The sequence below is a fragment of the Microcaecilia unicolor genome, chromosome 14 (assembly GCF_901765095.1).
Source record: "Microcaecilia unicolor chromosome 14, aMicUni1.1, whole genome shotgun sequence".
Taxonomy (NCBI): domain Eukaryota; kingdom Metazoa; phylum Chordata; class Amphibia; order Gymnophiona; family Siphonopidae; genus Microcaecilia; species Microcaecilia unicolor.
In genome coordinates, this window is record NC_044044.1 from 10,442,435 (window position 1) to 10,461,441 (window position 19,007).

General features: G+C 45.8%; 1 protein-coding gene across 1 annotated transcript in view; it reads right to left on the reverse strand.

Moving 5' to 3' along the window:
- The window catches only part of FBXO24 (F-box protein 24), a 53,306-nt gene extending 53,149 nt beyond the window's left edge, over positions 1–157 (reverse strand). The window contains exon 1 of the mRNA XM_030188132.1: positions 92–157. Within this exon, the coding sequence (XP_030043992.1) occupies positions 92–157 (66 nt within the window). The remainder of the gene's footprint in view (positions 1–91) is intronic.
- Between the last annotated feature and the right edge of the window lie 18,850 nt (positions 158–19,007).

The window sequence follows — 19,007 nt, forward strand, 5'->3', positions numbered from 1 at the left end:
GATCTACTATTGTACTGAAGTCTTAGATTTCTCCCCCCAACTGCTTCTCTAAATGTAGACTATTTGTGTTTATTTGGCTTCTTGAACTTACTCTGATAGCCTCCTCACTGCTAGAGAGTTTAGGAGCTTTCAGTAGTCTTTCTCTCCTGCTCACCATACTGTGTCAAGGTATCCCGCTGCTTCTTGTGTCACACAGATCTGCCTGTCCAGCAGAACCAGTAGGCCTGTTATTCACTCTCCTAACTTTAGATGGGAGTTTAGTGGTGGAAATCAGCACTGAGTGCCTAACTTTGTTCCCTGAACTTTTCCTGCCTCAGCCCTGCACACTCTCTAGACCCTTAATTTAAAAATGACTAGTAAAAACAGGCACCTACATTTAGGAGATCAAAAATTTTAAATTTGCAAAATCAAGGTCTGTTAAGATCTATTAGATATAAGCAAACACAGTACCACAGTCTAGCTCAATCACTATGTAAATGCAGGAGAGAGAACTAAAGGAAATTTTGTGGTTGACTGATACCATTCCCATCATCTCCAACCATGGTTTTATGCTCACTTATTCTAATTTCAACCCTCACTCCTTTTCTGCATTCAGCATTAGAAAAATTCATATCAGTTAAAGCAGCTGTCAATCAAGCAGGCAGAGATTCCATCGGGGCGGCCATCTTAGAAAACTGACTGCTCGACAGACAAAATCTGAAAACATCCATCCCTGTTTTTCTAGTTTTCAATGGCTTTTTTTTAAAGGGCGTTCTTTTGTTTTATTTCATTTATTCTAGCTATTGGACCTCCAAAAAGAATTGTTCCCATAACCAACTCCTTTCTGGCAACAAATGTTCAGGAAATAATACCATATGCTCCTGGAATGGCTCTGAAAGTGTGACACATCAGAAAAGATTAACCATGGCTGAAGATAATGCCTTCTGGCAAAGGAAAGTTTGTGATGGCGTAAACTAATTTTGAGATAGACAAGCTCTTAAAGAAATCATCCTGTAAACATATCCTGACCAGATTTTAAAAACAAAATTGCGTCCCTGAGCCCACTTAGTCTGCAGGTGCATTTTATAAACCTATGGTGAGGTAGATGCCTATCTGCCATGCTGCATAGCTATCTGTGAGAAGCTATTTTGTAACTTAGGGGTCCCTTTTACAAAGGCACGCTAGCATTTTTAGTGCGCGCTAAAAGTGAGCTTGCGCAAAATTCTAGGGACGCCCATATATTCCTATGATTGTCTCTAGTGTTTAGCACACACAAAAAAACGCTAGCATACCTTTGTAAAAGACCCCCTTACATAAGCTGTTTGGGCTACAGAACATATCTATTGATCTACTGTTGGACTGAAATGGTCATAGATTTTTTCCCCCTAACTTCTTCGCTAACTGTAGACTATCTGTGTTTATCTGGCTTCTTTAACTTACTCTGATAGCCTCCTCACTGCTAGAGAGTTTAGGAGCTTTCAGTAGTCTTTCTCTCCTGTTCACCATACTGTGTCAAGGTACCCTGCTGCTCCTTATGTCACACGGATCTGCCTGTCCAGCAGAACCAGCACTTGCCATGGCTCACTTGCCAGCAGCTGCGGCGACTCCTTTCCAGCACACTGCCCACAAGGGTAAATTAATTCCCCTCCCCCCCACCACTGCCTTGCCAGCCAGCCAGCTCAGGCTGTAAGGAGTGGCAGGACCCAGGTGCCATGACAACTGAGGGAGGGAGCTCTTGTGGCATCATAAGAGGGGCCCATGATCTCTCACTATGCAGCTGTGTGGCTTTGTGACATCACGTGGGAACCCCTGCCAGGGAGGGACCCTGCTGCAAGAAGTGTGAAGGGTAACCCTAAGACTCGAAGTCAGTTGGAGACTGGCTGAATCAGCCTTGGTTTTACCCCTAGTGCATCTCGGAGACCTGTAATTCTTTCTTTCCTTAGACATATTAAAACTACAAAGCCATAGAAAAAAGCAAGGGTAAAACCAGAACTGATTCAGTCTGTCTCTGATGAGCTGGAATTGTTCTTGCATAAGCATACTGTGAGATTAACCTCAATAACCTCAAGCCCTCTGGTATCTTAAAATCCCACAGAAGATCTGGACATGACAAACAGCCCACAGTGCTCGTAATTAATTTCTCCATACTTTGAGTATGTCTGTTAAAACAGCAGCCCATGCAAATACCTATTGGTAGAATCATTCATGCTCTCTTGTTTTAAAGTTAAAAATGTTCTTTTACTAAAGGTGTCCTTAGAAGATGAACATAATCACTAAAAACCAACCTGTTTAAAAAGGCATATCCTACCAATCCAACTTTAAATGGCTAATCTCTGCAACACAACCAAACTAAAGCACGTAATGGACATAACACAACTCTTCCGTTCTCCGATTCCCTAATGTGGCTGTGTCACTTGAACTTGATCTTCCACAACATCACCCTGTATTTGTTCACACTGGAGCCTGGAAAGGCCTCTCCGATACTATGTAAGCCACATTGAGCCTACAGATAGGTGGGGAAAATGTGGGATACAAATGTAAGAAATAAATAAATAATTATCCTCATAATAGGCAAACCCCCAAGAACATTGGCCTGGATATCACAGGTAAGCTATTACTCTGTTTAACAGGTTGCTTGTACTTCTCTGATGAGTTTATTTACTGTGCTTGCAGGTTTCGATTGCTAAGCTCACTGACTCCTAATTTGATTCTCTCCGGTCTGCGATCACTGTTTGGGGTTCTTCAGATCCGCTTTATTGTCTTTTAGGTTGTTCATTGTTTTATTGTAAACCGCTGTGACCAAGCATTTTTGCAACTGCGGTATATCAAATATTGAATAAACTATTATTATTAAAGTTGTCAACTTAGGACAGACTGATCCAGTCCTGGTTTTGCACTCATGAAACAATAAGGACACCAGAACTACAATTCTAGGCAATGGGGCAGAACCAGGACTGAATCAGCCTGTCCTGAAAATTTGGATCTGGTGGGAACCCTAATTATTATGGAGCTTGAAAATCACTCCTGGACAGTTTTACAGTACAGTGACAGGTGTGTATTTATTTATCTGCTTATTTATTTTTCACAGGCAAACAATCATAATAAAATGTTTGAGGGTAGAAACCATAGAAGTTGCTATGAGGATAGGCCCCCATTTTCTGGTCCTCCATATAAGTTCAAGTTCTGGACCCTTATGACAGCTATTCTTTTACACTGCACTTCCTGTAAAATGGATAGGCACAAGGTGGAGAAGGAGAGGAGGAGAAAAAGGCAAAAAATGAGAAACAGCTGCAGTGACCTGGCCTTTTAGCATTGCCATACTACGCCAGACTTCAGATCCATCAAGCCTAGGATCCTATTTCTAACCGTGGTCAGTCCAGCTGGCAAGATCCCAAAACAGTAAAACAGATTTTATGCCGCTTATCCTAGAAATGAGCGGTGGATTTTCCCAAGTCCATCTTAATAATGGCTTACAGACTTTTCTTTTAGGAAATTATCCAAACCACCTTTTTTAAATTCTGCTAAGCTAACTGCTTTTCCCACATTCTCTAGCATCAAATTCCAGAGTTTAATTACACTTTGAGTGAAGAAATATTTTCTCCAATTTGTTCTAAATTTACTACTTAATAGCTTCATTGTGTGCCACCCTAGTCCTTGTATTTTTGGAAAGAGTAAACAAGCGATTCACATCTACCCGTTCTTCTCTGTTCAGAATTTTATAAACCTCTATTATATGTCCCCTCAGCTGTCTCTTCTCTGAGTTGAAGAGCTTTATCCTCTTTAGCCTTTCCTCATAGGGAAGTCATCCCATCCCCTTTATCATTTTCATCGCCCTTCTCTCTACCTTTTCTGCTATATCTTTTTCGAGGTGCAGTGTCTCCTGCTGCTGTCAATGACAGAACCTTCCATTGTTGCCACCACCAGCATAATATAAGACCTTCAGTCTCTCCTTTCCCTGTAGCTACTGTCAAGATCCGCACTGGGCCTTCATATCCTCCTCCTCCTGCTGTCAGCCTGGCACTAACATAGGATTTTTACTTTATTTTCTTTCCTTTGCTATCCTGGCACCAGGGGGTCTTTATTTCATCATCTTTCCTTCACCAGTCTGGCACTAGCACAGGACCTTCCTTCTCTTCCCTCTAACTTAATTCCAGAAGGAACATTTTAAGATGAATTTGATTTTTAATTTACATCCTCAATGCAATGTGGTATTTTGTAGTTCTTAATTCTACCTACTGAGATGTGCTCCCTGTACCATAAAGTGGCCTAGTGGTTAGGGTGGTGGACTTTGGTCCTGAGGAACTGAGTTCGATTCCCACTTCAGGCACAGGCAGCTCCTTGTGACTCTGGGCAAGTCACTTAACCCTCCATTGCCCCATGTAAGCCGCATTGAGCCTGCCATGAGTGGGAAAGCGCAGGGTACAAATGTAACTAAAATAAAATAGATACTATTGGAGATTCTACATGGAATGTTGCTACTATTGGAGATTCTACATGGAATATTGGAGGTTCTACATGGAATGTTGCTACTATTGGAGATTCTACATGGAATGTTGCTATTCCACTAGCAACATTCCATGTAGAAGGCTGCGCAGGCTTCTGTTTCTGTGAGTCTGACGTCCTGCACGTACGTGCAGGACGTCAGACTCACAGAAGCAGAAGCCTGCGCGGCCACATTGGTGATCTGCAAGGGCCGACTTCTAGTGGAATAGCAACATTCCATGCAGAACCTCAAGTGGAGGAGTGGCCTAGTGGTTAGGGTGGTGGACTTTGGTCCTGGGGAACTGAGGAACTGAGTTCAATTTCCACTTCAGGCACAGGCAGCTCCTTGTGACTCTGGGCAAGTCACTTAACCCTCCATTGCCCCATGTAAGCCACATTGAGCCTGCCATGAGTGGGAAAGCGCGGGGTACAAATGTTAAAAAAAAAAATCAGAATAGGATTGTCATAAGTCCATGGGTGGCTGAAAATGTTCCTACCGGAACTGAGTTGACAGGTCTTGGCCTTGCACCAGCATGGGGACTTCCTCTCTTTCTTTCCACTCTGCTGGTCTGGCACCAGCATAGTTACTTTGATTCTTCCTGTCCTCTCCTCTTCATCAGCATGCACAAATATGAGTTCTTTGCCTCTGCTCCTCCTGACAGACTGTGAGCATTCAGACATCAACGCAGGCTGCATTGTACTGTCCTCTGTGGAGAGGAACGCTCACCTCCGAGGACAGCGTCTGGGGAGACTACCACAACAACAGCAGCACTGTTTGAAGCGCTCTCCTGTGTGCTCTGGCCTATTGCAACACTTGTAAAGAAGTCACCATCGAACCCATAACCTGCAGTTAATCCCTGGTCTGCAGACACCGAAACAAACAAACAAACAAAGAATGAACCTGAGCTTGCAGCTTCTGAATCCGTGCTGAAGGAAGAAACACTCTGCCAAGACTTGTGTGGAAGTGCACCCCTAAATATTCCAGGGTCTGCGAGGGTACAAGATGTCTCTTTGCTGGATTGACCACCCAGCCCAACTCTTGTAACAGGAGAACCATCCGAGAAGTGGTCCTGTTGATGTCCTGAAAGGACTTTGCCTGAATGAGCAAATCATCCAGATAAGGGAGATTTCCAAAATCCCCTCTTTCCAAAGCGTAATGGACACAACCACCATACCAAGACTTTGGAAAATATGAGGGAAGCCATCACTAGACCAAAAAGGAGCACACAAAACTGATAATGCCACCCCAAAACTGGAAAGAGAAGACAGGGCTGATGACTGCCAGATCGGAATATGCAGATAGGTTTCTGTAAGTTCCAGAGAAGCAGGAACTCTCTGGTCTGTACTACTAAAATTACTGAGTACATGTGAAAGGAGGGAACTTGAAGGGTCTGATTTACTCTCTTGCAATCTAAGATGGGCCAGTAGGAGCCATCCTCTTTGGCTGATCAATCTTAGTAAAGTCTCCTGGACAGCCATTTGCTTCTACTGGGCTCAACAGGGGGCTTCCAGAAATGCATCTGCAAGGGAGCAAGCAAATTCCAAGGCATACCCTTCTTGTACGATTTCGAGAACCCACTGGTCTGGAATATGGGTCCACCTCTGATAGAAGTCTCACATCCTCGCCCCCACTGAGACTTGAAGATAGAGTTCAACACCTTCATTGGAAACCATGGCCTGCCGGAAAGGAAACAAGACCAGTGTTCCTACCTCCCCACCGGCCTCCTCATAAGGGCTGTGTTCTCTGGAAAAAAACGTGAGTGCTGACCCCCACTCATATGACCAGGCCTGTATTGACGGGCCTCCCACAAATGATCACTTGCAGAAAAACCTCTACCTCTAGACTTCAGTTTGTCCTCTGGAAGCTAGAGACCTTTGTCTCCCCCAAACTCTTGACCAACCTATCCAGATCCTCTCCAAACAAGAGAGAACCTTGTAAGGGAAATTTACTGAGCTTCAATTTAGAGGCTGCATCCAACTACAGAGCCATAAAAATCTCCTGGCTGCTAAACTGAGCACTATGGACTTCATCGATATTCTAAGATAGTCATAGAGAGTGTCACACAAGATGGAAGACCCCATTTCTATCTTAGCCACCTCCTGGTCCACCTGGGTCCAATCATCTGCTGACCTATCCAAGACTCTCTCGGACCAGTGAAAGCAGGCCCTAGCCACCAGACCCCACACACTGTATAGCTGTCTTACAGCCAGGGCTACCACATCAAAACTCTGCTTTGAGGGCTTCCATTCTGTGGTCCTGAGAATCCTTTAAGGTCATTCCCCCCATCCACAGGGATGGTATTCTTCTTGGTGACTGTGGAAAATAGGGCATCCACCATAGGAGGTCATAAGGACTCTCTATCCTGTTCAGGAATAGAGTTCAAACGCACCATAGATCTAGCCCCCTTGTCATGGCCAAAAGGGCCTTTGCAATCTGTCACAGGTTCAGGGATGGTGAGCCCTGGGACCGCAGCCAGAGCAGCGGCAGACAAGTCCTTTGGGCTGGTACAGGGCAGGAGTAACAGGATTCAACTAACAAGAAGAGGACTGGATCCAGATAAGGCAAGAAGAGCAACGCAAAGGGGCAAAACTGGACCTCAGGCAGAACAAGGCAAGACTCAGAACTAGGTTAAAACTGGGTTCAGAATAAACAAGTCAGAACTGAACCCTAGACAGAACAAGGCAACATACAAAACTAGGTTAAAACTGGGCCCAGAAAAGGCAAGACAAGGGCAAGGCAAGAATTGGATCTGGACAGGACTGAACAAGACAAGGCAAGGCTAAGTACAACTGGACAAACAGGCAAGACAGAAGCTGGACCCAGATGAGGCAAGAGAGCAAAGCAAAAGGGCTAGATATGAACCCAGACAGGAACACGGCAAGACATAGGAACAGGGCTAGAACTGGGTTCAGACATGGCAAGGATAGGCAGGGCAAGAACTGAATCAAGACACAAGAGAGAGAAAAACAAGACAAGGCACAAGACACGGCAGACAGAGCAGGGCAGAAGCTAAGCAACAGGAACAAACAGAAGCAGACTAAAGACAAGGCAGGAACGGAGCTTGGCTGAAGCAGGAACCGGGAAAGGAGCTTGGCTGAAGTAGGAACCGGGAACGGAGCTGGGCTGAAGCAGGAACCAGGAACAGAGCTGGACTGAAGCAGGAAACAAGAAAGGAGCTTGGCTGTAGCAGGAACCAGGAACGGAGCTTGACTGTAGCGGGAACCAGGAATGGAGCTTTGCTTCAATTCAATTCTTGTATACTGCTAATATCCAGGGTTCAGTGCGGTTTACATTCTAGGTGAGACAAAAGCAGATAAGAGTTAGTGTGAGGTATGAGAAACAGAGACCATTGGTGTAGTGCATGAGACTAAAAACATTAAAGGAAAGGATAATGGATGATACTAGGAAGTAGAAGTCATGTTGGATTATTATGAAGCAGCTTGACTGTAGCGGGAACCAGGAACAGAGCTTAACTGTAGCAGGAACCAGGAACCAAGCTTGACTGTAGCGGAAACCAAGAACAGAGCTTGACTTTAACAGGAACCAGGAACAGAGCTCGACTGTAGCAAAAACAGAGCTTGGCTGTGGCAGGAACTAGGAACAGAGCTTGGCAATTGCAGAAACAGAAGCAGGGTACGACTATAGCAAAAACCAGGAACAGAGCTTAGCTATAGCAGAAACAGGAACAGAGCTAGACTGTAGGAGAAGACAAGAACAAGGTTTAACTGTAGCATGAGCCAGGAGTAGGGTAAGACTGTAGCAAGAGTCAAGAGCAGTGTTAGACTGTAACAGGAGCCAGGAGTAGGGTCAAACTGTAACACAAACCAGGAGCAGGGTTTGACTATAGCAGGAGCCAGGCTTTCAGGAACAAGGGTAAGAAACAAGACACATGGGAACAAGGATTCAGGGATAAGACTCACAGGAACAACGCTAGGCAGGAATTGAGGGGGGGGGGGGGGGAGGGGAATAAGTCATCCACGAACAAGGTTTGCAAGAACAAGGCTTTCAGGAACATGGTTCAGAAACAAGACACACAAGAACAAGCATTCAGGGACAAGACTCACAGGAACAAAAGCCAGGCAGGAAATAAGGCATACAGGATCAAAGCCAAGCAGGAATTGGATCCAAACAGGGAACACAAAGACAAGGCTAAGAGACCTCTTGCAAAGGCCCAGTATGAAAGTCCCAACGTGCATTATAAAGGACCTCACTGATGATGTCACAACTTGGAATGAGGCTTGAAATACAATGAACACAGCAAGGCACCAAAACGAGGCAAAGACACTGGGACATCAGAGTGAGGCTTGGATGCAGGAACATCAGAGTGAAGTTTGGATAATCTCTGGAATGAGGCTTGGATAACAGGGAAACAGGCAGCAGAAGCATCAATGCAGGAAAAAGGCAGTCTGGAGAAGCCACAGATCCAGATCACTGGGAAAAGGTGAGTCTGGACACGACTGTGACACCCCTGAAGGGGGCATCTAGAGAGCAACTCTTCTATTCAGGCATTCTCAACTGCCATCTCCTTCAGCTCCAAGTGCTCATCCTCATTCCACAGCTATTCCCCCTCTGAAAGAGGAGAGGCAGCCCCAAGAGTTTCCTTTTCCTCCCAATTCAAACACTGTCTCTTCGGAGAAGGAGGATCCACCTACTCCTGGCCAGCCTGACCCCCTGACTTAAGGAGACAAAAGGCCCTGTACTTGGCCAGGATGAAATCTGGTGAGAAATCTACCACAGAGGATCCCTTTAGGCCACTAGCAAGCACTCGGCTGAAAAGAAGAGCCAGCCAACAGCTCCAGATGCTGCAGTTGATCTGTTTGTAAATTTCTATGTTGCAAAAGCTGGCACTGCTTCTCCCAAAAAATGCATTAAGCCATTTATTTGGGTGGGGTGGGGCTTATTTCTCTTGAGCCCCTTATCCAATCTGACCTGTTCAAACCCATTTTTCCCCCATGCCAAGTTTCATCCCATTTCATTAAATTATTGGAGTTATTTTGCCCCTAGCTAGACACATACTTAATCCTTTTGTATAATTCTTTCCAACTTCCATTTGGTTGGGAAAAAATAATAAGGAAGATGGGTGTGTGTTTGGGGGGGGGGGGGGGAGCTTATGAGATTCAACAATTAGTATCTGGATAAAAGCACTCACTTTTTTAAGGTTACTTTTATACGTCACGACTTATCTATAATAGATTCTCCTAGAATCTCTTCTTTGTCTGGTTTCTTGCTCCTACCTTTCCACCAAAGGTGCTTTGTGGGTTGGAATAATAAGGGAGGGGTCTTCTGGGCCTACTTAGATCATGAGGGAATGGTTTTGGTGGGTGGGGTATGGCCTGTGGAGTCCACCTGGGCTACCACAGAACAATTTTGGTATGGGGGGGGGGGCGCATTTCGGGATCCATATTAGCTACTATGGATCTTTTCTGGTTAGGGTCATCTGGGTGAAGCGCTAAAGGGGAAGTAAATGTTGTCACAACGTAGTGCGATTTTTTTTTTTTTTTTTACTTAAGGAGCAATGAAACTACAGTGTAGTAAATTTAAAACAAATCGGAGAAACATTTTCTTCACCCAACGTGTAATTAAACTCTGGAATTTGTTGCCAGAGAACGTGGTGGAGGCGGTTAGCTTGGCAGAGTTTAAAAAGGGGTTAGACGGTTTCCTAAAGAACAAATCCATAAACCACTACTAAATGGACTTGGGAAAAATCCACAATTCCAGGAATAACATGTATAGAATGTTTGTACGTTTGGGAAGCTCACCAGGTGCCCTTGGCCTGGATTGGCCGCTGTTGTGGACAGGATGCTGGGCTCGATGGACCCTTGGTCTTTGCCCAGTGTGGCATTACTTATGTACTTATGTAATGTCAGATTCAGCCATTTTGCCAAGTATGCTATCTTTTAGCACGATGGTTTTACTGCAGACTTTTACATGCTAAAACACTATAGGCCCTGTTTACTAAGGTGTGCTAGCGTTTTTAGTGAGCACTAAAAATTAGTGCATGCTAACGCTAGAGACAACCGTAGGAATATGTCTTAGTAAACAGGACCCTATGTCAGGAGTAAGCAACATATCTCAGTGCATGTTTTAGCTCAAATCTTTTTCCAAGGCAAGTTACATTCAGGTACATAAGATTAGTGCAGGAAAACCAGAAGTAAATTGCTGTGCTAAAGGGTAGCACAGTTTATTATATTTGCCCTTAAAAGAGCTAAAGTTTCTGTATCTGCTTACACTTCATACAGAGACCCATCAGTCCTGATCTCTAAATTAGCCTATGCTGTTATTATTCACAAGGAATTCAGTGCATGCTGTGCCTTTGTGCCGAGGAAGGCAGTGTCTGTCTCAACACCTGCTGGGGGGGATGATAGAGGGCCATATCTGGCAATAGTTCAGGCAGATGCTGGCCTTGTGCCCAGCTTTTACATTTCAGGGCAGAGAGGCTCCCCTCATCTCCTCATCCAGTCCTTGTATATTTCCACAGAGACTGTGAAGGAATGCCACTGTATAATCCAGAATCACTACATTTCACTCTGTCTTTTAAGCACCTTTCATGGGCGTGTTTTTGACTTCCACTAATGTAAAGGTTCCTTACATAGAGTCTGTCCAATTCCCGGCAACTTTCTCCTAAAGAAAGCCAAGTTCAGGGCTCAGCTAGTGACATAAGGCAAGTTGCAAACACAAGAGAAAAGTGTGCAGTGGGAGCTGCAGCAGGATCCAGCCTCTGAAACATGATATGCTGAGAAATAAGCACAGATTTGGCACCTGCAAATACTTGAATGCAATTTCTGTGCTTTCTGAGCAGGAACAAGGGAGCCAAAGGTGGAGCTGTGAGCTTAGAAAACTATCCGGAAAGCCAATGGCAGAGCTGGCACAGGGAGTTAAAATGACTCACCCAAAGTCATTCTCAGTGAGTCAGTGGCAGAGCTGTGGATTAGAAATGTACAGCATATATTTTCAGTTTTGCTCAAATGGTCTTGCCAATATGTCTTTAACTTAAGTTCCAGGGTACACCTGTCTTTTTAGAGGTGGCATCAGCACTGACCTCATTGTGATATAACTTGGGGTTAGGGTACACCTGTCCCTTTACAGGAGGCAGCAGCACTGACCTCATTGTGAAATGACTTGGGGTCATTTGGGGTGTATAATCTGTGTGTGGTGGGAGAGTAAAAAAGGGAGGAGAGGCTCCTGGGCCTGTTTAATGCTGCCATCTTGGACAGCAGTGCCTGCAAAGCAGCTGGTTTTGAGTGGAAGAGGGCTGCATTCCAGTTTGGATAGAATAAAGAGCTGGTTCTAAGCCTTGACATTCCTTACATTCTCCAGTGGGGAAATGGAGAGGATGATAGACAGAAGGCATGGAGAAACACTGATAAAGGACAGCGATAGGGTGAGGGAAAGAATCCAGACTAAGGAGAGAGAGAGAAATGAGACATAAAGAGCAGGGCAGTCACAAAAGTGGGCAAGAAGGGCAATTGGCAATCCGGAAGAGAGGGGATGCCATTCCACAATTTAGAGTCAGTCTGCTAGTCAACGAGCTCATAAGCTTGAAAGAGAAAGGGGAAGCTGAGAACAACCTTCACCCAGGGCACTTTTTGCCTAATAAATGCATGAGAAAGACAGAGGTACTGATATAAATGAGAGGGGATGACAGAGGAAAAGAGAGTGGAGGAAGAATAAATGAGAAAGAGAGGGAGAGATAGAGCACAGAGAAAATTTGACAGAGGAGAAAGGAGGCAGAAAGAGGGAAGAGGAAGAGAGCAAGAATGATGGCAAGAGGACCAGCTTCTGATATCAACAACCTAGGGTTACAGCTACTATTCAGCAAGCCCGGCAAAATGCCGAGAGGTAGGGGTCACCCGCAGGTGAACTCTCCCCTCTGCAAATCTAGCATCCCTCCCTTCCTCTCCTCCCATCCCACGGGTCCAGCATCTCCATAGCCCCCTTCCCCCACAGTTCTCCAAATGTGTGATGGATTCCCAGCGGAGACCATGAAGAAAACAAGCTACCTCTGGCCTGGTTCCACTGGAACCTTTCCTATGCAGTGTCCAACATTCTGTGGGTGGGTTTGCAACCCATTGAATTCTAGAAAGTTCATCATCCTTTCCTTCAGCAGCTTCATTATTTTTCTTACCACCAGTAAAAAAACAAAAAGTTTAGAGAAGCAGCTGTAAAGATCAAAAATTTACAACAGGCATGGACTTTGTTCAAAAGTACCACCTTGGAAGCCCAGACCAGATGTATTCCACATAATATAAAAGGTGGTAGGAAAGCAACCGACAGCCAGTATAATTAAAAAGAAAAAAAGTGGTGAAAGAGGCTATTAGAGCTAAAAGAACATTCTTTAGAAAATGGAAGAAGTATCCGAATGAAGATAATAGTACATAGTAACATAGTAGATGACGGCAGAAAAAGACCTGCAGGGTCCTTCCAGTCTGCCCAACAAGATGAACTCACGTGTATACCTTACCTTGATTTGTACCTGTCTTTTTCAGGGCACAGACCGTATAAGTCTGCCCAGCACTATCCCCTCCTCCCAACCACCAGCCCTGCCTCCCACCACCGGCTCTGGCTCAGACCGTATAAGTCTGCCCAGCACTATTCCCCGCCTCCCAACCACCAGTCCCGCCTCCCACCACCGGATCTGGCACAGACCGTATAAGTCTGCCCACCACTATCTTCACCTCCCAACCGCATAAGGAATGGCAAGTCAAATGCAAAGCACTGATAAGGAAGGCAAAGTGAGACTTTGAAAAAAAGCTTGCTTCAGGGGTAAAAACACAAACTTTTAAAGGTACATTTGAAGCAAGAACCTACTACTACTACTATTTAGCATTTCTATAGCGCTACAAGGCGTACGCAGCGCTGCACAAACATAGAAGAAAGACAGTCCCTGCTCAAAGAGCTTACAATCTAATAGACAAAAAATAAATAAAGTCAGCAAATCAAATCAATTAATGTGAACGGGAAGGAAGAGAGGAGGGTAGGTGGAGGCGAGTGGTTACAAGTGGTTACGAGTCAAAAGCAATGTTAAACAGGTGGGCTTTCAGTCTAGATTTAAAGGTGGCCAAGGATGGGGCAAGACGTAGGGGGCTCAGGAAGTTTATTCCAGGCGTAGGGTGCAGCGAGACAAAAGGCGCGAAGTCTGGAGTTGGCAGTAGTGGAGAAGGGAACAGATAAGAAGGATTTATCCATGGAGCGGAGTGCACGGGAAGGGGTGTAGGGAAGGACGAGTGTGGAGAGATACTGGGGAGCAGCAGAGTGAGTACATTTATAGGTTAGTAGAAGAAGTTTTAACAGGATGCGAAAACGGATAGGGAGCCAGTAAAGGGTCGAGGAGAGGGGTAGTATGAGTAAAGCGACCCTGGCGGAAGACGAGACGGGCAGCAGAGTTTTGAACCGACTGGAGAGGGAGAGGTGACTAAATGGGAGGCCAGCAAGAAGCAGATTCCAGTAGTCTAAACGAGAGGTGACAAGGGTGTGGATGAGGGTTTTGGTAGAGTGCTCGGAAAGAAAGGGGCGGATTTTATGGATGTTGTAAAGAAAGAAACGACAGGTCTTGGCAATCTGCTGGATATGAGCAGAGAAGAACCAGCTGGACCAGCAGATGAGCAAGAGGTAAAAGGGATACTCAGGGAGGACAAGGCCATAGCGGAATGTGCAGGTAGTGGTGTGGGTGTCTTGAGGTTTTGCAAACTCCTTTCTTTCAATCTTCATAAGACTACCCTAACCATGGGTAGTCTTATGAAGATCTCTCTTTCAATCTTCATAAGACTGTCCTAACCATGGGACAGTCTCAGGAGACAGCTGGAAGACCTCACTGGAACCATTCTGCAGGCAGTGGAGTGGACACCTTGGGCAGCTGACGATGTTTTGCAAGCCTCCCCCCCCCCTTTCCAACTTTATAAGGCTTCCCTCGTCACAGGATGCTTCGGGAAACAGCTGGGAGACATCACTGGAACCATTCTGCAGGCAGTGGAGTGGGTGCCTTGGGTGCTGATGGTGTTTTACAAGCCCCCTCTTTCCACCTTCATAAGGCTGCCCTAGCTATGAGATGTGGCTGTGGGTGGATAGCCGTGGGCGTGTGCCTGAAGGGGCATGACATAAGGGGCAGGTTCCCCCTTTAGAAGCCCCTTCGGAGAACTGAGGAGCAGGTTACACTGCCCTTTACCAAAGGGTAAACAGAAGGGAGTTAAGAAGAATGCTCCTGAGGTCACAGTTGTTAGGGGGCCTATGGATTTGCATCTTTTACCATCTATGATGCTGATGTTGCCTTCAAATGTGAGTGATGTTTCTCTTCCAGAAGCTTTCCTTTCATCTGGAGGCCCTACCCTGCCCCCACAACCAGAAGCAAGACCACAGCTGTTAAGTCCTTTGGGTTTAGAGGGTGTGATTCTGAGGAAGGATCTCATTCTTGGGAGTACAATGGTTGCTGAATCCTCTTTTCCTATACATCATTGAGTACTACATCACAGTTAGATTAAATATCTTTGAATGATGTCTATGAAACAATTGCTAACAACAACCGGAATTTGAAAGATAACCTTTCGTCAATAAGTAAATTCACTGAAGATGCAGTTCAAACGTTTAATGAACAAGACTCTAAATTTACTCAGTTGTCTGAGAGTTTAGGTAAAGTGGAATCTCAGGTTAAATCTTGTCAACTGCTAAAGATAGTCTTTTGATGTATTTTAGGTTGGAAGCAATGGAAAATGCATCTAGAGCATGTAATTTACATTTGTTGAATTTTCCTGTTACACACTATCTTTCACCTTTAGAGTTGTTTAAGGGGTGTGTGTGAGGTGTGTTTCAAATGTCCTTTGATGCTTTAGAGGTTAAAAAATTGTACTGTCTGTCTTCCTAGAGAAGATAAGCAAGTTAATCAGGAAGGTGATTTTGATAATCTGAATTTATCAGATAGTTTAGATTTGACAATTTTTCTGGAATCACCGCAGGAGACTACATCTAAATCTTCAGGAGATCATTAAAGACCTACTTATTCAGAAAAGCATTCCCCACCAACATAAATTAGATGCATCAACTCTGCAACACAGCAAAACCTTAGACTATACTCCTACCCTCAATCCCTATGTACCTGAATATACCAACCTACCCGACCTAACATCATACCACATTGAGCCTGCAAATAGGTGGGAAAATGTGGGATACAAATGTAACAAATAAATAACTAGACCTCTTTGTTGGTCATACTAGGCTCTATTAGAAGAGAATTTACTTTTAAAAGTCTACTTTCAGAAGAAGATAGTACCTTTCTGTGATCAATTAGTGATGATTTTTCCTGATGTGGCCAGGCCAACTCAACTAAGGTGTAAAGCCTTCCTCCTCAAGTCTTGGATTTAGACACATTTAGAAACATTTCTTTCTACTAAAGTTACTAATCAGGTAATTTTAGGTTGTTATATAGTGTTTGTTTGTTTTTTTTTGTTTTTTTTTTTTGGGGGGGGGGGGATTGGGGTACATATGATGTGTTCACACTGCAGAAAGTTATTTGAGTTGTATTTTGTATTTTTTGCTAAATAGCTGAGCTACCTGTTCTCTCCCTAATGTGGACTGTAATTCTTTTGATATGTTAGAATTTTTATTTTTTTTCCTCTATGTAATCATTTCTTGATTTTTCTGAATTGTTTACTTTGTAATAAAATACAATTTAAATAAAAAAAAAAAAAGCAAAGCTAGAATCAAGCCGCTTCAGCAGGGTGACTGGACCTTGAAGGAGCAGGGGCACCTCCGAAGGAAACTGAAGGAGCTCATCTACCAACAGCTGAACGAGATCGCTGTACCAGGGAAGGTGAGGCCAGTCAGGTGTCACCAGTACCACTGGATTGCCGTGCGTGGCTATCTTCTGGATGACGTGACCGAACAGGAACCACTCCAGGAAAAAAACAGGATACCCTGCAGTGGTCACTGCTGGGAGAGGGCATCAAGACCATCTGATATAGGCTCCCTCTGAAGACTTGTGGAACCTTGGCATTGCGAGCAGTCACCATCAGATTAATGACCAGCATGCCCCAGTGAAGAACAATGGCTTGGGAGGTGGCGTCGGCGAGGAACCACTCCTCTGGATCCAGAAGATTCTGGCTGAAGTAATCTGCAGTCACATTTGACACTTCTGCGACATGGGCCTTCGACAGCTGGGCCAAGTTCCATCCTGCCCAGGACATCAGCTCCATCATCTCTAGAGCCAGAGGATGACTCCTGGTCCCCCTTGATGGCTGACATACGCCACCGCTGTGGCATTGTCCAACAGCACCCAAACCACCTTGGCTGTAGGAGGGTCTGAAAGGCCAGAAGTGCCAGACGAATCACCCTGGTCTCAGATGATTGCTTGACCACCATCGCTACTCTGTCTTGGACCAGCGCCCCTGCATGACCTGCCCCTGGCAATGAGCCCCCAACCAGAAAGGACTGTCATCCACAGTGACCACCATCCACTCTGGAGCTTCCAGTGGTAGGCACGCAGCCAATGGGTGGAGTCCATCCAATAGAGGAGGACTGGTTCATACCACTCACAGCAAGAGAAGCCGACATTGGAGATCCCCTGACAGGGGAGACAGTAAGGAGAGCTGAAGGGGGCACATGTGCATCCATGCCAATGAAATCACCTTGATGGTGGCTGCTTTCGAGCTGAGAACCTGAAAAACATCCCAAGCAGTCGGAGGCCCTGGGCGCAGGAGGTGACGAACCTGCGACTGCAGCTTCACTATTCTGTGCTGGGGAAGGTACACCTGACCCATAAGAACATGAGTAGCCATACTAGGTCAGACCAATGGTCCATCTAGCCCAGTATCCTGTTTCCAACAGTGGCCATGGAGATATTGATCCACACCCCCAAATATTCCAAAGACCGAGTAGGTTGCAGCCTGCTCTTGGTGACATTGATTACTCAGCCAAGAGAGGACAAGAGATCAACCACTTGGGACATGGTCCATTTGCTGTCCACCAGGGATTTGGCCCAAATCAGCTAGTCATCCAGGTATGGGTGAACCATGAGCCTTGCGAAGATGGGCCGCTACCATGACCTTGGAAAAGTTCCTGGGAACCATTGCCAACCTAAAGAGCAAGGCTTCAAACAGAAAATGCTCTCCCAAGGCCGTAAAGTGCAAGAACTTGTGATGATCCGGATGGATGGGAATGTGCAAATAGGCCTCAGAAAGATCAAGAGCACTCAGGAACTCATCATGACGAATGGCCATGATGACAAAGCAAAGATTTTCCAACCGAAAAGGAGACACCTGAAGCACTCTGTTGACTCCTTTGAGATCCAAAATGGGTTGGAAGGAACCCTCCTTCTTTGGCATGACAAAGTAGATGGAATACCTGCCAGAACCTCTCTCAGTCTGCAGCACCAGGGCAATCTCTTGCAACTGCAACAACCTGTCTAAGGTCTGGTGCACAGCGGACGCCTTCTGAGACGCCTTGCACAGTGAGAGAACAAACCAGTCAGGCAGCTGATGAGGAAACTCCAGATGATAACCAAATTGAACATGTTGAGGACCCAGTAGTGATGTGGGCCCATCTCCGGAAGAAGAGCTGCAAACATCCCCCTTTGAGAAGGCCCAGAGCCTGGACCCCCAAACCTTCATTGGGTGGAATGAGATGGACTGTCCCTGAGCGCTGTCCTGGCCCCCTCGGTGATCGCGAAAGGAAGGGAAAGACTGGGACAACTGACCATGAGAGGATCCTGGAAAGTGACTTTGGCAAAAACACTGAGTCTCAGGCTCGGCCCCAAAAAGACCCCCAAGACCCTGACTGTAATCTATTCTCCAGAAGGTGTGGCACCTTTAACTCCCCCAAGTCCTTATCTAACTTTTCCAGGTTCTCCCCAAACAAAGTAGTCCCCCAGAAAGGCAAATGATTGGGACATACCTTCGAGGCTAGGTCTGCTGACCACTGATGCAGCCAAATACAGCGACGCTCACCTACCAACAAGGCTAAGGACTTCACTGAGGCTCAGATCAAATCATATAGGGTATCCACTAAAAAGACGGTCCCCATCTCCAGGTTGGCCAAATTGTCTGCTGATTCCCCCGGAACATTGGGCAAATTCTCTGCCCACCAAAAGCGGGCCTGAGCCAGATAGTCAACACAGATGGCGGCCTGGAGGGTCAAAACGGACACCTCGAAATAGCACATGAGAAGAGCCTCCATTCAGCAATCCTGCAGATCCTTGAGGGTGGCGCCACCCTTTACAGGCACTGCTGTCTTCATCACTGTCGTGATGAGGCCATCCACTTGGGAAGCCGAAAACACTCCAGCTTCCAAGCAGGGAGCTGATAGAGACAAGCCATCGCCCTCACCGTACGCAGAGGAGCATCCAGCTGCTGCCACTGCGCCTCAACCAGCTCCTGGAGGTCTTTCTTAAGGGTGAACACCTGAGAAGGCTTACGAATACCCTTCAACACAGGATCTCCCTTCTGAGGAACCACAGGTTTCTCCTCCTTGAGTCCCAAATGCTGCAGGACCTGTAAGGTCAGCCAGGGTAACTCCTGTCGGCAGAAAGGCCGGACTACAGAGGGATCCTCCCCCAGTGGGA